We start from the raw sequence: 13,957 nt of genomic DNA on the forward strand, positions 1-13,957 counted from the left end.
ACCTCACTTACCCTATCAATCTGGGATGAATTTTTCTCACAAACACTCATAGATACAAAATTTGTGCAATAGGACATCGCCATATCCAAAATACAACTGATTCACTGGTAGCTTTCAGAATACATTATGTAAATTTTAAACAGATGTTGAAAAATTTGAAGGGATTAGAAAACAGCTGTAAGAATTGTATCAGGTTTGAAAACATACCTATAGTAAGGCTTCACCTCTTTCGCTTATCAAAAAGAAAACTAAGTATAATTTCTTTAAATACCTACACCAGGAAACTTCTCGTATTAGGAAAGAACAAAGGCTACTGACTACACAGTCTCGTTAAAAAGATGATGCAGTCCTACGAAAAGGCAATAAGCTCCTTTAAGAGCCCACTTTGAAGGGCTGTACTTTCCATCACTTCAAATCCTAGTTTCCAAGGCAGATCTTGCCTACAAATACACTCTGGCCTAACTAGAAGACATTTTATGGCCCCTTTATTGAAGGGATCAGATAACAAATTAATGATTTCTCCTTTCTTTAAAAATAATTTAGCCCGACTGATTCTGGAAGAATTGAAGGATATCAGTTTTATGGTCCTGTATTTCTTTACAGACTGCACTAAGCATAATTTCTGCTGTTATACCTGCTAATCTGTCTTGCTCCTTGTCACAAATTTAGGACTTTCAAAATCAGTCTTCCTTAGATAATAATTGCTGTAAGTTGTCTCTCTTCAAAATATAATTTTGTAGGAAAAGGTTGGACAATATCTCAGCTGGTCTTGTTTTTATTCCAGATTTACATATTTCTCATCAGACTTCTTTCTGAAAAATGCCTTTTAAAGTAGACATTTACTACTTTGTAAGTACCCCTCTAGAAGAAATACATGGAAAGAAAAAAAACCCCTAAAATTAAAAACATTATAAACAATAACCTAACTCACTTTTCTAATGTATGAAAATGAGTACTTCCCACTCTAATGTGAATGTACTGGGTTTATCAGGCAGTTAAAACAACATGCTTGCTTTTCTTCTTCCTCGAGTATCTGCTATCATTATCAGAATCCACATACCAGAAGAACCTCTCCTCTAACCCAGTACCAAGCTCTTAATGCATCAGCACTCTATGCTCACATTTTTACTTGAAATTACAATTAGATACTACTAGAAAGCTGAAATAATAAAAACCTTAACATTACTAAGATACCAGTAACTTTTGCCATTATGATGCACACTTTTACATTTAGGATCAACATTTTGCATTGACTTTTTAAATGTAACATTTTTCACTTTATTTTGGACTTTCACGCTATCAGGTTAGAAGATGAAAGAATAAACTGTTCTGTTTACATTCCAGTAACGCTTGAGTTAAACGATTAGCTTCACCACAAAAGATGGGAAGCAAGAGCACGTGCTCGGAGAGCTGCAGGAACCGCAGCCACCAACCTGGGTGAGAGCTGCTGTGTGGTGCGAAGCACATGAAAACCCTATTTCTTCAGGCGGGCTGGAGAGGGGCACCGGGCCGGGAAGCCGGGGGTCTACCTCAGTCGCCCTTTCATCCTCCTCAGAGATGCTCCCCGCCGCCTGGAAGAGCTCCTCGGTGAGGGCGGCGATGCGGGACGGGGCGTCCTCCCTCAACAGCTCCCGCACCAGCCCTGTAAGACAGGACGAGGGGGGCGTGATACAGCCCAACAACAGGCAACGGCTCCCAGGCGCTTAGCGGAAAAGGAGTCCTCGCCCCACGGCAGGCAGTACCTTCCATCACCACCAGTCGCGCTCCCGCCATGGCTGAAGCAGCCCCACAACGCCACCCCCGCGGTGTGAGGAAACCTGAGGCGAAAGAAAGACGCCTCGGTGCATGCGCACCGCCCGCCCTGCGCGCGCACCGCCGCGAAGCATGCCGGATTCTGCGCCACGGCCGCCCCAAACCCAGTGCTCCCGGCGGCTCCGCACGTCGATTGGCTGTCTGAAGCTACCGCCCCGCCTTCCCGCCCCGAGCGACAGGCGCCGGGGCCAATCGAACGGTACGGCGGATCGGCTCCCCCGTTTGCTGTCCGGTGGGCGCCGCGGCGGTTCTGGAAGGATCCCGGGAGCAGAGCCCGGCCAGGCGCAGGCGAGATGTCGGGGCTGCTCCACACCACGCTGAGCGGGCTCAACAGCGACTCCTACTGCGAGATTAGCCAGTACCGCGACCAGCACTTCCGGGTGCGCCCGACGGCCAGGCCTGAGGCGCGAGGGTGGGGGTGACGGGGCCCGGCCGAGGCGGAGGGGTGGAGCAGCGCCTGAGGGGGAGGGCTGTTGCCGGGGCAAGGCCGTGCGAGGAGTCGGCGAACGGGAGGGCACCACATCTCTGGGGCGGCGGGAGGTGCCCGTCAGGCCCTGGCGCCGGGAGTGGAGCGAGTAGGCGTGCTCACCTAGCTGCGTACTCCCCTCTGCCCTCAGGGTAGCAGGCAGCTGCAGGAGAAATCCCTGAAAATTTCCTCTACGCTGTATGTTGGCAACCTGTCCTTCTACACTACTGAGGAGCAGATCCAGGAGCTCTTCTCCAAGTGTGGAGATGTCAAGAGGATTGTCATGGGGCTGGACAAGATCAAGAAAACCCCCTGTGGTTTCTGCTTTGTTGAGTATCCTTTCTGGTTCCTGGCTACTGTCAGCCTGTGTGTGGTTGTCACCTTTAGTTCCTCCCTTTACAGCAAAATTAGCTGTACTGCTGTGGCAAACCTGAGAAGGAGTGATAGTGAAGTGCTTTCTATCACACGCTTGCCTTGCAACTTTCTACCTTGCTACTTCCCCACCACCACTTTAATTGAGAGACAGGCTGTACAGTGGTGCCACAGGTGAAAAGGGCTACTGCTGCTGTACTTTCTGGAGGTATCAGAGCTCCTTTAATTTGTTTATTTCTTTAATGATTTTAGGACCAGAATGAGAACTGTTACAGTTGTCGGGCTGAGCTCTTGCATGGCCAGAGCACATGTTCACTTTCTCACCTTAATTTCACACCTGAATGAAGTTGCAGAGTAACCCATGGCGGTATTCCCAAGCACAGGGTACACGCTTGTACAAGTTGTGCCATGAACTGTCTTTGCAAAGCTTTCCTGTGAGGCCTGCACATTTTGTTCAAATTCAGTCAAGCTTTATGTAGTATAAAAAGGCATATTACAGATTTGTTCCTCTTTCAGGGCTTTAATGTGTTTGTTTCATCTACTTGTGAAATAAGTGATCCAAAGCTACTTCCTGTCTGTGCAGGTACTGACATTAAAGTTCAGAATCCTTTCTGAGTGGGAGCTGGTTTTAGTCTGGACAGTCTTTGATTCCATAGAGAAGAGCAGGAAGAGTAAAAAGGCTGGAAGGAAAGGTTTTTCTGCTTCTCAAATACAATAGTTCTGTCTTTTTTTCTTCGCAGTACCGGACAAAATAGCACACTTAGTTCTCCTTATAGTATGCTTTAGATACTACACAAGAGCAGACGCTGAACATGCAATGCGATTTATCAATGGCACACGACTAGATGACCGCATCATTCGAACTGACTGGGATGCAGGGTTTAAGGAGGGACGACAGTATGGAAGAGGAAAGACTGGAGGACAGGTAAAGGCAATACCAGTTCATACTTTGAAATTGATCCCCCTAAGACTGTGTACTGCTTTGCTAGTTTTGTCTCATGCAGAACAATGTGTAGAGTGTAAAGACCTGATAATGAACTTCAGCCACTCCCCAGTTGCTTTGGTAACTGATGCCTAGTGTCAAAAGCTAGAAATAGAACTTAAGGCCATTTCTGTCTAGGATTCCAAACTTCCTGTAATGCAAACAGAATGTTCCCTAATCCAAGCTTGTGCCCTTAAAATCATGCAGAATTTGAATGGATGGGGGCAGTGTAGCTGCTAGGCCAATCTCAATGCAGCGGTTTGCCCTGGTGCAAAGGGAAGGTTCCTTTGCGGATTTCCAGGGCAGATGGGAGAAAATGTTCTGGAGGCCAAGCCTGGCAATTCAGAAAGCTGGACTGCAAAGCTGAATGAAAATATTTTGGGGTCTTCCTTGCTTCTTGTCTAAAAAGACCTCAGCCATCAGATATATCCTCATTTGTCATTTTCACCATCATTACCACCTTTCGATTATTTGAAGAGATTTCAAATGAATCAAAGTGCTTCTAACCTGATCTTCAGTTTCTCACCAACTGAGCAAGGAGGTGATGATGATTCTGAAGTCTAGCAGAAGACAGGCAGTGTGGGGTACTAATATCTGTGTTACTGCTGTGCCTCAGGTGCGAGATGAGTACCGAACAGACTACGATGTGGGAAGAGGTGGCTTCGGGAAGATCATTCAAATGCAGAAGGCAAATCATCAGCCTGCGATCTATTAATTGCTTCATGGGTCCTAGCTCATAGAGGGCTCTGTCCTTCCAGAGCTAGCCCTGTTCTCGCATTTTGGATTGGGGTAGGGAGTGAGATCCAAGTTCCAGCAAAAGGTGACCCTCCTTAAACTGTGGATATACATGTATTCATTCCCCCTTCCTTCTGGGCTAGAGAGGATGTTCTGTGCTGATACAGGACAACAAGGGAAAAAAAAAAAAAACAAACCAAAAACGGACAGCTCTGCAGGATTCTGGGTAAGCAGAAATGCAGCATGTCACACACACTTTGTGCTGTGACATACTCTTCACGTTGCAGCTAAGCAAGTGGCTTCCTCCAAGCTGCGACTGCAGCCGTGGTTGCTCTCAAATGGAACTTCTTAAAAACTTACCACCATCAGAGCCCTCCAGGTACCTGGGCACCTTGTGGGGATGCACAAGAGATTCGGGTTTCTAATTTACAACCTCATCTGCTTACAAAACAGTATTGCTGTTTGGATTAGAGAAGTGGAACAAAGTCTTATCATCCACTTGGAGGTGCTTGTCTGCATATCTAGCCCTTGGGTTGTTCAGGGCCTGCAGAGCATTTCTCTTTATGATCCCCCCAGTGCTGCCTGGCTTTTCAGAACCTCACTGTTTGGCGTGATTTTGTTAAAAAGTTTATTTTAATTTTTTAAATAAACAGTTGTATTGGGTCTGGCTGAGATGGAGTTAGTTTTCCCCCTAGCAGTCCTCATAGTGCTGTGCTTTGTATTGGTAGCTAGAAAGGTGTTGATAACACACCAGTGTTTCGGCGACTGCTGAGCAGTGCTCCCAAGGTGCTCTCTCCAACGTTTTACCCCCTTACCCAGTAGGCTGAGGGTGGGCAAGATCTTGGGAGAGGACAGAGCTGACCCAAGCTGACCAAAGGGATATTCTATAACATATAACATCTGCTCAGCAATAAAAGCTAAGAGAAAGGGAGGGACATTTGTTATTATGATGTTTGTCTTCTGGAGCAACCGCTACACCTACTGAAGCCCTACTTCCCAGGAAGTGGCTGGACATCACCTGCTGATGGGAAGTAGAGAAATCTTTTGTTTTCCTTTGCTTCCACACACAGCCTTGCTTTTGCATTATTAAACTGCCTTTATATTGACCCATGAGGTTTTTTCCATCTTATTTTCTCCCCCCTGTCCTGCCAAGGAGGGGAGTGATAGAGTTGCTTGGTGGGCACCTGGCACCCAGCCAAGGTCAACCCACCGCAGTCCTTGGTGCCCAGTGTGGGGCATGAGACAACGACAGTTTTGTATTGTGTGCTATAGAAATAGTAGTTATTAAGTAGCAAGCTTCTGTGCAGGTCACGGAGTTTTTTGGCTGTACTGCTTACCTCTATTTTGCTGAGCTTGGGAACATGCTAGTACAAACAATGGCTCTGTGCTTTGCCCCGGCATTGATGGCCTTGCTGTGGTGGAGAGCTGGGGGAGCTGTCTCATAGAGAGGATGAGAGAATACATCTTCCTTTTCTTACTCAGGATTGATGTCGATGGTTTTATTATGCAGGCTTCCAAGGTTCTTGCTCACCCTTACATGAGCAGTTTAATATTACTGATTAACACTGTTGGCATATTATGGGGTTTGTGGAATCTGGTGTCATCCTGGTGTAAGAGAAGACAACTTCTGGGTGAAGCAGTACAGAAATGTGCCCTGTGGTGGCCAGTCCCTGGGTGGCAGGGTGTGTGGAAGGATTTGGGCAGGTGCCTAGGGCAGTTATCACCTCCCATGGCCTGGGACTTTACACCTGAGCAGGCAAGTAACCCTGGCAAACTGATGCGTCACCTGACAGAAGGGTGCCTTGCCTACCCCAGTGAAAAGCAGCAGCTTCTAGCACTGTATTGGGGCATGGCCTGTGCCTACCAAGCCACAGTTCAGTACTATCAGAGGACTGTGGTTAAGGCAGGGACCCAAACCACTGAGAATACTTTGACTGAGACTAGGGTGCAACTAGATCTGAGGACATGATCATAGAGATCGGGACCCAAACAACAACAACTACAATTGCCCCAGTAGTGAAAAGGAAACAGTGGACATGGAGGTCAATGGGTCTGTATCGTTGATTGGTAAGGGAGGAGTAAGAAGAGGAAGGATTTGCTGAAGAAGCTGGTCCTTCGGGAAAGAAATTGGAGGAAGGAATGAGAGAATTCAGACAAGAAGTGGAAGCTACCCAGTCTCTGACCTCATCAGAACTTTGAGACATGCAGAAAGATTACATCCACCAGCCAGGTGAGTGGATTGCTGCCTGGCTGCTCTGACACTGGGATAATGGGGCCAACAGTCAGCAATTGGAAGGTAGGGAAGCCCAACAGCTGGGATCCCTTGCTAGAAACTGGGCAATTGAGAGAGGATTTGGAAAAGAGGCAGCGATTTGCAGTCTCTGGAGACAGCTCCTCTCAAGTGTGAGGGCAAGATAGCCATTCAAGGAAGATCTTGTGAACTCCCCAGGAAAGTGGACTACCGCAGATGTAGGCATCCAGTACCTGAGAGAATTAGTGCTGAAAGTCATCTGCAGTGATCTAGATGATGATGAGGTCTCCAAAGATCCAGAGGATGTCCTGTGCACACAAGCCATGTGGAAGAAGGTGATTCAAAGTGCCCCAGTGTGTATTCTAACAGCTTGGCAGTGATGTGTTGCCTGGATATGGATACACCAACTGTGGAGAGAGTGCTTTCTTGGCTCCAAAATGTTGAAGAAAATTGGTCCCTCCTCATCCCTACGGGCCAGTGCCTTGGCTGTCAGGGGCACCCCAAGAAGTCAGTCCCCTCCTGCCCCAGTCAGAGGGAAAGGGAGCCCCAGGCGCATGGCGCACTCTGGTTCTTCCTCTGTGACCAGGAGGGAGGAGTGGATTGGTGAACCCACCCTTAAGCTGGAAGCCCATGTATGCAAACTGAGAGGGAAGATGGCTGTTAAGAAGGGGCCACCCAAGAAGGTTGTCAGCATAGCTGCTATAGAGACACAAGAAGGCAATCAGCAATCTCCCAGATATAGAAGGACTGAGATTACCTCCCTTGATCCTGGTGAGGGGACTTCTGGTCTGACACTGAAAGGGTCAGACAGTGAATACTCTGACCAGGAACAGGAATAGAAGGTCCCTGCCTTCAGCCAGGGGAGGAGAGGGATGGCTGGGTATACTGGACTGTGTGGATTCGATGTCTCAGCACATCAGACCCACAGGCTTTGGTAGACACTGGTGCACAGTGTACACTGGTGCCATCAGGGTACAGGGGCACAGAACCCATCTGGATCTCTGGAGTGACAGGGGGATGCCAAGAATTGTCTGCGTTGGAGGCTGAAGTGAGCTTAAAAGGGGACAAATGGCAAAAGCACCCCATTGTGACTGGCCCAGAGGCTCCGTGCATCCTTGGCATGGTCTCTCTCAGGAGAGGGTACTTGAAGGACCCACAGGGTACCGATGGGCATTTGGCGTAGACACTGTGAACACAGAGAAGATCAAACAGCTATCTACCCAGCCTGACCTCTCAGAAGATCCCTTTGTTGTGAGATTGCTGCAAGTTGAAGAACAGCAGGTGCAAATTGCTACCTGGATAGTGCACCAGCGGCAATATCACATGAACCAAGACTCCCTGGCTCCCACGCATGAGCTGATTCATCAACTGGAAAGCCAAGGAGCGATCAGCAAGACTCACTCACCCTTTAATAGTCCCATATGGCCAGTGAAAAAGTCTGACGCAGGGTAGGGGTTAACAGTAGACTATCATGGCCTGAACGAAGCCATGCCACCACTGAGTGCTGCTGTACCAGACATGTTCTAACATGCTCCAGTATGAGCAAAGGCAGCCAAGTGCTATGCTACAATTGACATTGCCAATGCATTTTTTTCAGTTGCTTTGGTAGCAGAATGCAGGCCACACTTTGCTTTCACATGGACACAGTGGTGTCCAATACACCTGGAATCGACTGCCCCAGGGGTGAAAGCACAGCCCTACCATTTGTCATGGACTAATCAAAACTGCACTGGAAAAAGGGTGATGCCCCTGAACATCTGCAATACACCAGTCACATCATCACGTAGGGCAGCAAGGCAGAAAAATCATAGAATCATAGAATGGTTTGGGTTGGAAGGGACCTCAAAGATCCTCTAGTTCCAAGCCCCCTGCCGTGGGCAGGGACATCCTCCACTAGACCAGGTTGCCCAAAGCCTCATCCAACCTGGCCTTGAACACTTCCAGCGACGGAGTCTCCACAACCTCTCTGGGCAACCTGTTCCAGTGCCTCACCACTCTAACAGTAAAGAATTTCTTTCTAACATCTAAGCTAAATCGACCTCTTTTAGTTTAAACCCATTATCCCTTGTCCTATCACTACACTGATAAACAGTCCCTCTCCAGCTTTCCTGTAGGCCCCCTTCGGGTACCGGAAGGCTACAATTAGGTCTTCCCGGAGCCTTCTTTTCTCCAGGCTGAACAATCCCAACTCTCTCAGCCTGTCCTCATAGCAGAGCTGCTCCAGCCCTCTGATCAACTTCTTGGCCTCCTCTGGACTAGCTCCAACAGCTCCATGTCTTTCTTGTACTGGGGCCCCCAGAGCTGGATGCAGTACTCCAGGTGGGGTCTCGCAAGAGTGGAGTAGAGGGGCAGAATCAAGAAGTGTTTGAGAAGGGGAAAAGAGTAATTCAGATTTTTCTGAAAGCTGGCTTCGCCATAAAAGAGGCAAGGTCAAGGGACCTGCACAGGAGATCCAGTTCTTGGGAATAAAATGGCAGGATGGATGCCGTCATGGCCCTATGGATGTGATCAACACGGTGGCAACTGTGTCTCTACCAGCTAAAAAGAGGGAAATACTAGCTTTCCTAGGCTTTGTGGGATTCTGGAGAATGCATATTCCACGTTACAGTCAACTTGTGAGCCCTCTCTATTGAGTGACATGAAAGAAAAACTGTTTTTAGTGGGGCCTTGAGCTACAACAAGCCTTTGAGCATATCAAACAGGAGAGAGCTCATGACCCTGTTACTGGGTAGTGTTGATCACGCAACAAGCTCAACTGGGGAAACCCAGTAGCCTAGGAATCCTGGAAGAGATCATGGACTGGCCAGAAGGCAGAGATTTTGAAGCATTGCCTGAGGAGGTGGCTCATGCCCAAGAAGCACCATTGTATAATGCCTTATCAGAACATGAATATGCTTTCTTTACTGATGGATCCTGTCATGCTGTAGGAAATCACTGGAAATGGAAATCTGCTGTGTGGAGTCCCACACGACAAGTCACTGAATCCATTGAAGGAGAAGGTGAGTCAAGTCAGTTTGCAGAAGTGAAAGCCATCCAACTAGCCCTAGAGACTGCTAAACAAGAAAAGCAACCAGTACTCTATCTCTATACTGACTCCTGGATGGTGGCTAATGCCCAATGGGGAAGCAGCTCTGGAAGAAAACCAATTGGCAGCACAGGGGTAAACCCATCTGGGCTGCTGCATTGTGGCAGGACATCACTGCCTGGGAAGAAAACATTGCTCTAAAGGTACATCATGTAGATGCTCACATGCCCAAAAGCCGCACCACTGAAGAACATTGAAACAATGAACAAGCAGAGAAGGCTGTCAAAATTGAAGTAGTTCAGATGTACCTGGACTGGAAGCATAAGGGTGAGCTATTTGTAGCTTGATGGGCCCATGAAGTATCGGGACGTCTAGGGAGAGATGCAACTTACAAATAGGCTTATGATCAAGAGGTGGACCTGACCATGGAGGCCATCACACATGAATGGGAAACGTGCTGTGATTAAGCAAGCCACACGAGTAAAATCTCCCTGGAATAGAGGGCAGTGGTTGGGGTTGCAATATGGTGAGGCCTGGCAAATTGACTATATTGGACCACTGCCACAAACATGCCAAGGCAAGTGTACATACTCATCATGGTGAAAGCAACTACTAGTTGGCTGGAAACATACCCTGTAAACCATGCCACTGCCTGAAACACCATCCTAGGCCTTGAAAGGCAAATTTTGTGATGACATTGTACCCTAGAAAGAATTGAATCAGACAATTGGACTAATTTCCAAAATAACCTCATAAAATCCTGAGCCAAGAAACACGGCATTGAGTGGGTATATCACATCCCCTATCACCCACAAGCCTCTGCAAAGATTGAGAGATATAATGGACTGTTAAAGACTATGTTGAGAGCATTGGACAATGGGGCATGGAAGCACTAGGATGTAAATTGTCTGTCCTGGTCCTGCCCAGACAAAACCCCTACATACTGTGGGAGGAGATAAAGGTCCCTGTAGTGCACCTAGGGAAGTGGCTGGGGAAGGTGGTGTGGGTTGCTCCTCCAATGGGAAAAGGCAAACCCATTCATGGGATTGTTTTCACCCAAGGACCTGGGTGTACTTGGTGGGTATTGTGGAAGGATAGAGAGGCCTGTGTGCCTCAAGGAGATTTAACCTTGGGGGAAAAATAATCTGATATGAGTTGTATGTTGTAGGAAGTGATGTAGCAGGAACGACCAGCAGTTAACATGTTGGAAGCAGAGGCCACTTTCCCTGGCTGACAGCCAGGCTCTTTTTAGAAAGAACCCTGATGCTGAGTTCATGCCAGCATCAACCAAAGGAGCTTCCTGGGGAATCAGGACTTGGATTCCAGTAAGTTTCTTCTGGATCCCTTGTGATCTGTGGAGACATGATAGAGAATAGAATAAAGTGGAGCAGTTTTGCCAGGAAACACTGCTCCTCCTCAGGCTCCTCAGCCGCGCTCTCGCTCAGGAACACCACACACAAAGCCATCTGCACTGGGGAGGGGAAGAGGCAGGCTGCGGTTCTCATTCAGCGTGACAGCTTTTAGAATCCCCTTTGATCCAGTAACAAATTTGAGCAAACTTTAGAGCGGTCAGGCAAACAGCAGCATTATAGTTGTGGTGCTCCCCAGCCACTTCCAGCCAGTGATGCCCTGGAAGACCCTGATCACCTTCGTCTCCCATTTGTGTCATACAGGGTCCCACACTTTGCCATACACCCCAAAGCTTTGCATTGCATTGCTGGTAGATGATGTGGACCGTCTCATCTTCCATCCCACAGAAGTGGTAGACCAGCTCACCCAGCCAGTCACTGTCATACCCTGGGAAATTAATGCTCTTCCCAGCCATCTCCTCTGCTGCAGGAGCTGCCATCAGCTTCACGTGCAAGTGTCAGTGTGTTCTGCGTGCAGTCGTAGTCCACGCTGACAAGCTGGGGTCCCAGATCTAGCCCATGGGCACCTGCATGCACTGCATCTGAGCCCAGCACGTCGCCAGCCTCCGTGTCCCTGTCCTGTTGCCAGCCCCCTGTGCCGGTTTCAGGAAACCCACCTTGATCTTCTTGGCCCCCTTCATGTAGTCTTGCTGTCGTGAATTCAGTGGGAAACAGTGACGACATGCTGCTTGGACAACAAGAACCGCCCTTTGGCTAGTTGCAGTGTGGACCAGGAAACAAGAGTGGGAACCAGGTCACCAGCTGCAGCACTGGGAGGAAAGGAGAGCAAGAGAAGAGCAACCACCTGGCAGCAAGTCATTGTGCCAGACCTGCAAAGGCAAAGGAAGGAGAGCATTAAGCCTGCATTAGAGAGCTGGCCACCTGCTCAGGCTCAGAGCAGGGAGGATTATCAGATGCATGAAGCCTTGTGCCAGCTTAAGCTGTTACCACAGAAAGCAGAAGGGTTGGAACCTGCCTGGAGCCAGCTGAGTAAGGAGTGATAGGAATCTCACCCAACAGTGGCTTTGATCTCCTGGAGCTTTTCTGGACGGTGAGGCCCCTGCAGTGCAGCTGCAGAAATATCACAAGCTGATGAGTTTGCTCTATCATGCCAGTAACCCCATTTGCACCACAGTGGATTCCCTGGATTCCAGGGCTCGTGACCCGCTGATGGATGCATCCCACCGAGCAGCCGTTGCAGCTGTACTCCACCAGCTGGTCATCTGCAGGGAGGAGGATCTGAAGGTACCTGCTCACTGGTCCTACAGGGAAGAAGGCGGCACGTTAACTCCTCAGGTTGAAGTATTTGCTGTCACAGAGCAGTGCAGACCAGCCAGCCTATTTTAACTCCCAAATGGATCATTGTACCCAATTTAAAATTTAATCTGCTGCTACATCTCCAGGTGCCAGGGCCACTCCTGTTCTGGCCGGGGAGCAGTGCAGGGGGCAGGTTCTGCAGTGCCAGCAGTGCCTCCAGTGGCTCAGCAGCACAGCCCTCTAACTCCATCCTGCCCCGGGCCTGCATATCCATGTGCTCCTCTCAGCACCACCACCCCCCCAGCCTCTTCCTCTGCAAGCAGCTGGTGTGCAGAGAGAGCTGCTCGGACACTGCATCCCTCGAAGGCAGCCAGGGTCTGCAGTAGACACATGGCAGTGCATGCGGTTATGAAAGCCACAGGGGACTGGGTGGAGCCAGGCAGAGAGCTGGTGGCTCTCAGCCTCCCACCTTCACCCGCCAGTGCTGCATCCCCAGCATGGCCCACAGCCAGAGCTTGTCATCAGCCAGGCCTTCGCTGCAATGCTGCCCCAACTGGCTGCCCCCTCAGCATGGCTTGGGCCAAATGCAGCCAGAGCCAACAACCCTCCAGCTCTGCTTTAAATGCAAGGGGGATGGCAACAGGGAGATCACAAATCAAGCCCTGGCTGTAGCTCCCAGGGGGGCCTGCCTGAGTGCTCCCGCCAGCACTACAGCCAGCAAGATAGCACTGAAACAGGCGTCAGCCCTGCCTCCCCTGCCCATGCTCCTGCCCATGCTTGTTCCCAGTCTGCCCAGAACGCATGCAGCGGCAGAGGCACAAGCAGGGGAGCAGCTTCAGGCTTGTTTGGTTCCTTCCAAGGCTCTGACAGATGCTCTGCTGGGGCTGGAGCTGCCCCTGGGAGGCCCACAGTGGCGTGGCAGGCAGGAGCACAGCTTGTGCAACACATCCGGGTAGAAACTCCGCAGTTGGCAGGCAGGGCAAACCATAGTCAGCTGTGTGCAGGGCTGGGGACCAGGCCTCTCCATGGCAAAGCCAGGCTCTGTTTTTTGCTGCATTTTTCTCAAACCAGAAAATGGCCCCTTCCAGACTGGCACAGGAGGGGAAAGCCCACTGTGCAGCCCCCAACACCTGATAGCCTTCACCCAGAACGTGCTTCCCTCCCAGCCCCTCTCTGCACAATGGAGCCCCAGGTTGCTATCAGAATATCTCAGCAGGCCACATGCAGTCCAGTACAGCAGCAGTTATAGCGGTAGGAGCACTACAGGCTGCTCCCTTGTGCTGACAACATGCTGAGGCTCCAGCTGCGTGCCAACTGATGGACCGAGATGTACAGTGACGCCAGTGAGGCCCGGGAAAGGCAGAGATGCTCCCCGGCAGAGGATGTGGTGCCATCCCTGGCAGCTCTGGTAGTCCAGATGGGGCAGAAGGAGTGGTGGGCAGAGGGAGGCAGGGTCCCCTGTAGAGTGGGCACCCAGGGCTGGGGCAGCCACCCAAGACAGGCAACCAATGGCAGGGCGCCTGGCACAGGGCCTGGGCTGCTGCACTCCTGCACCCATGGCAGGATGGCACCAACCCACTGCACCGCACCACACTGGCATGGACTGGCAGCTGCCAGACTGCTGCTTCCCTGCCAGGCTGCCACGGTA

At 49.9% G+C, this 13,957-nt stretch overlaps 2 protein-coding genes and 1 pseudogene across 10 annotated transcripts in view; 1 reads left to right on the forward strand and 2 right to left on the reverse strand.

Annotated features, from left to right (window-relative positions):
- TEX11 (testis expressed 11) overlaps nt 1-1,914 on the reverse strand; it is a 39,011-nt gene extending 37,097 nt beyond the window's left edge. For 4 of the 8 annotated variants that reach the window (XM_054839907.1, XM_054839906.1, XM_054839905.1 and 1 more), the window contains exons 1-2: nt 1,743-1,914; nt 1,434-1,642 (exon numbers count right to left, since the gene is read on the reverse strand). In XM_054839907.1, coding sequence (XP_054695882.1) covers nt 1,434-1,642; nt 1,743-1,773 — 240 coding nt within the window. In that variant the 5' untranslated portion in view covers nt 1,774-1,914. Of the gene's footprint in view, nt 1-1,337; nt 1,643-1,742 lie in introns of those variants that run through there. The other 4 variants (XM_054839912.1, XM_054839910.1, XM_054839911.1 and 1 more) reach the window with 2 other exon arrangements.
- Nucleotides 1,915-1,989: 75 nt separating this feature from the next.
- On the forward strand, nt 1,990-5,474 carry LOC129211992 (nuclear cap-binding protein subunit 2). Of its 2 annotated transcripts, none has more exons than XM_054839922.1 (4): nt 1,990-2,192; nt 2,430-2,611; nt 3,437-3,575; nt 4,249-5,474. In XM_054839922.1, exons 1-4 carry the CDS (start codon nt 2,106-2,108, stop codon nt 4,345-4,347), a joined length of 507 nt encoding a protein of 168 aa, XP_054695897.1. In that variant the 5' UTR covers nt 1,990-2,105; the 3' UTR covers nt 4,348-5,474. The 2 variants fall into 2 exon arrangements, with proteins under 2 accessions (XP_054695897.1, XP_054695896.1); XM_054839921.1 differs by having other exon boundaries at nt 2,054-2,192; nt 2,435-2,611.
- A 5,670-nt stretch (nt 5,475-11,144) lies between these two features.
- On the reverse strand, nt 11,145-11,872 carry LOC129211901 (serine protease 23-like; annotated as a pseudogene).
- Between the last annotated feature and the right edge of the window lie 2,085 nt (nt 11,873-13,957).

The sequence above is a fragment of the Grus americana genome, chromosome 12 (assembly GCF_028858705.1).
Source record: "Grus americana isolate bGruAme1 chromosome 12, bGruAme1.mat, whole genome shotgun sequence".
Taxonomy (NCBI): domain Eukaryota; kingdom Metazoa; phylum Chordata; class Aves; order Gruiformes; family Gruidae; genus Grus; species Grus americana.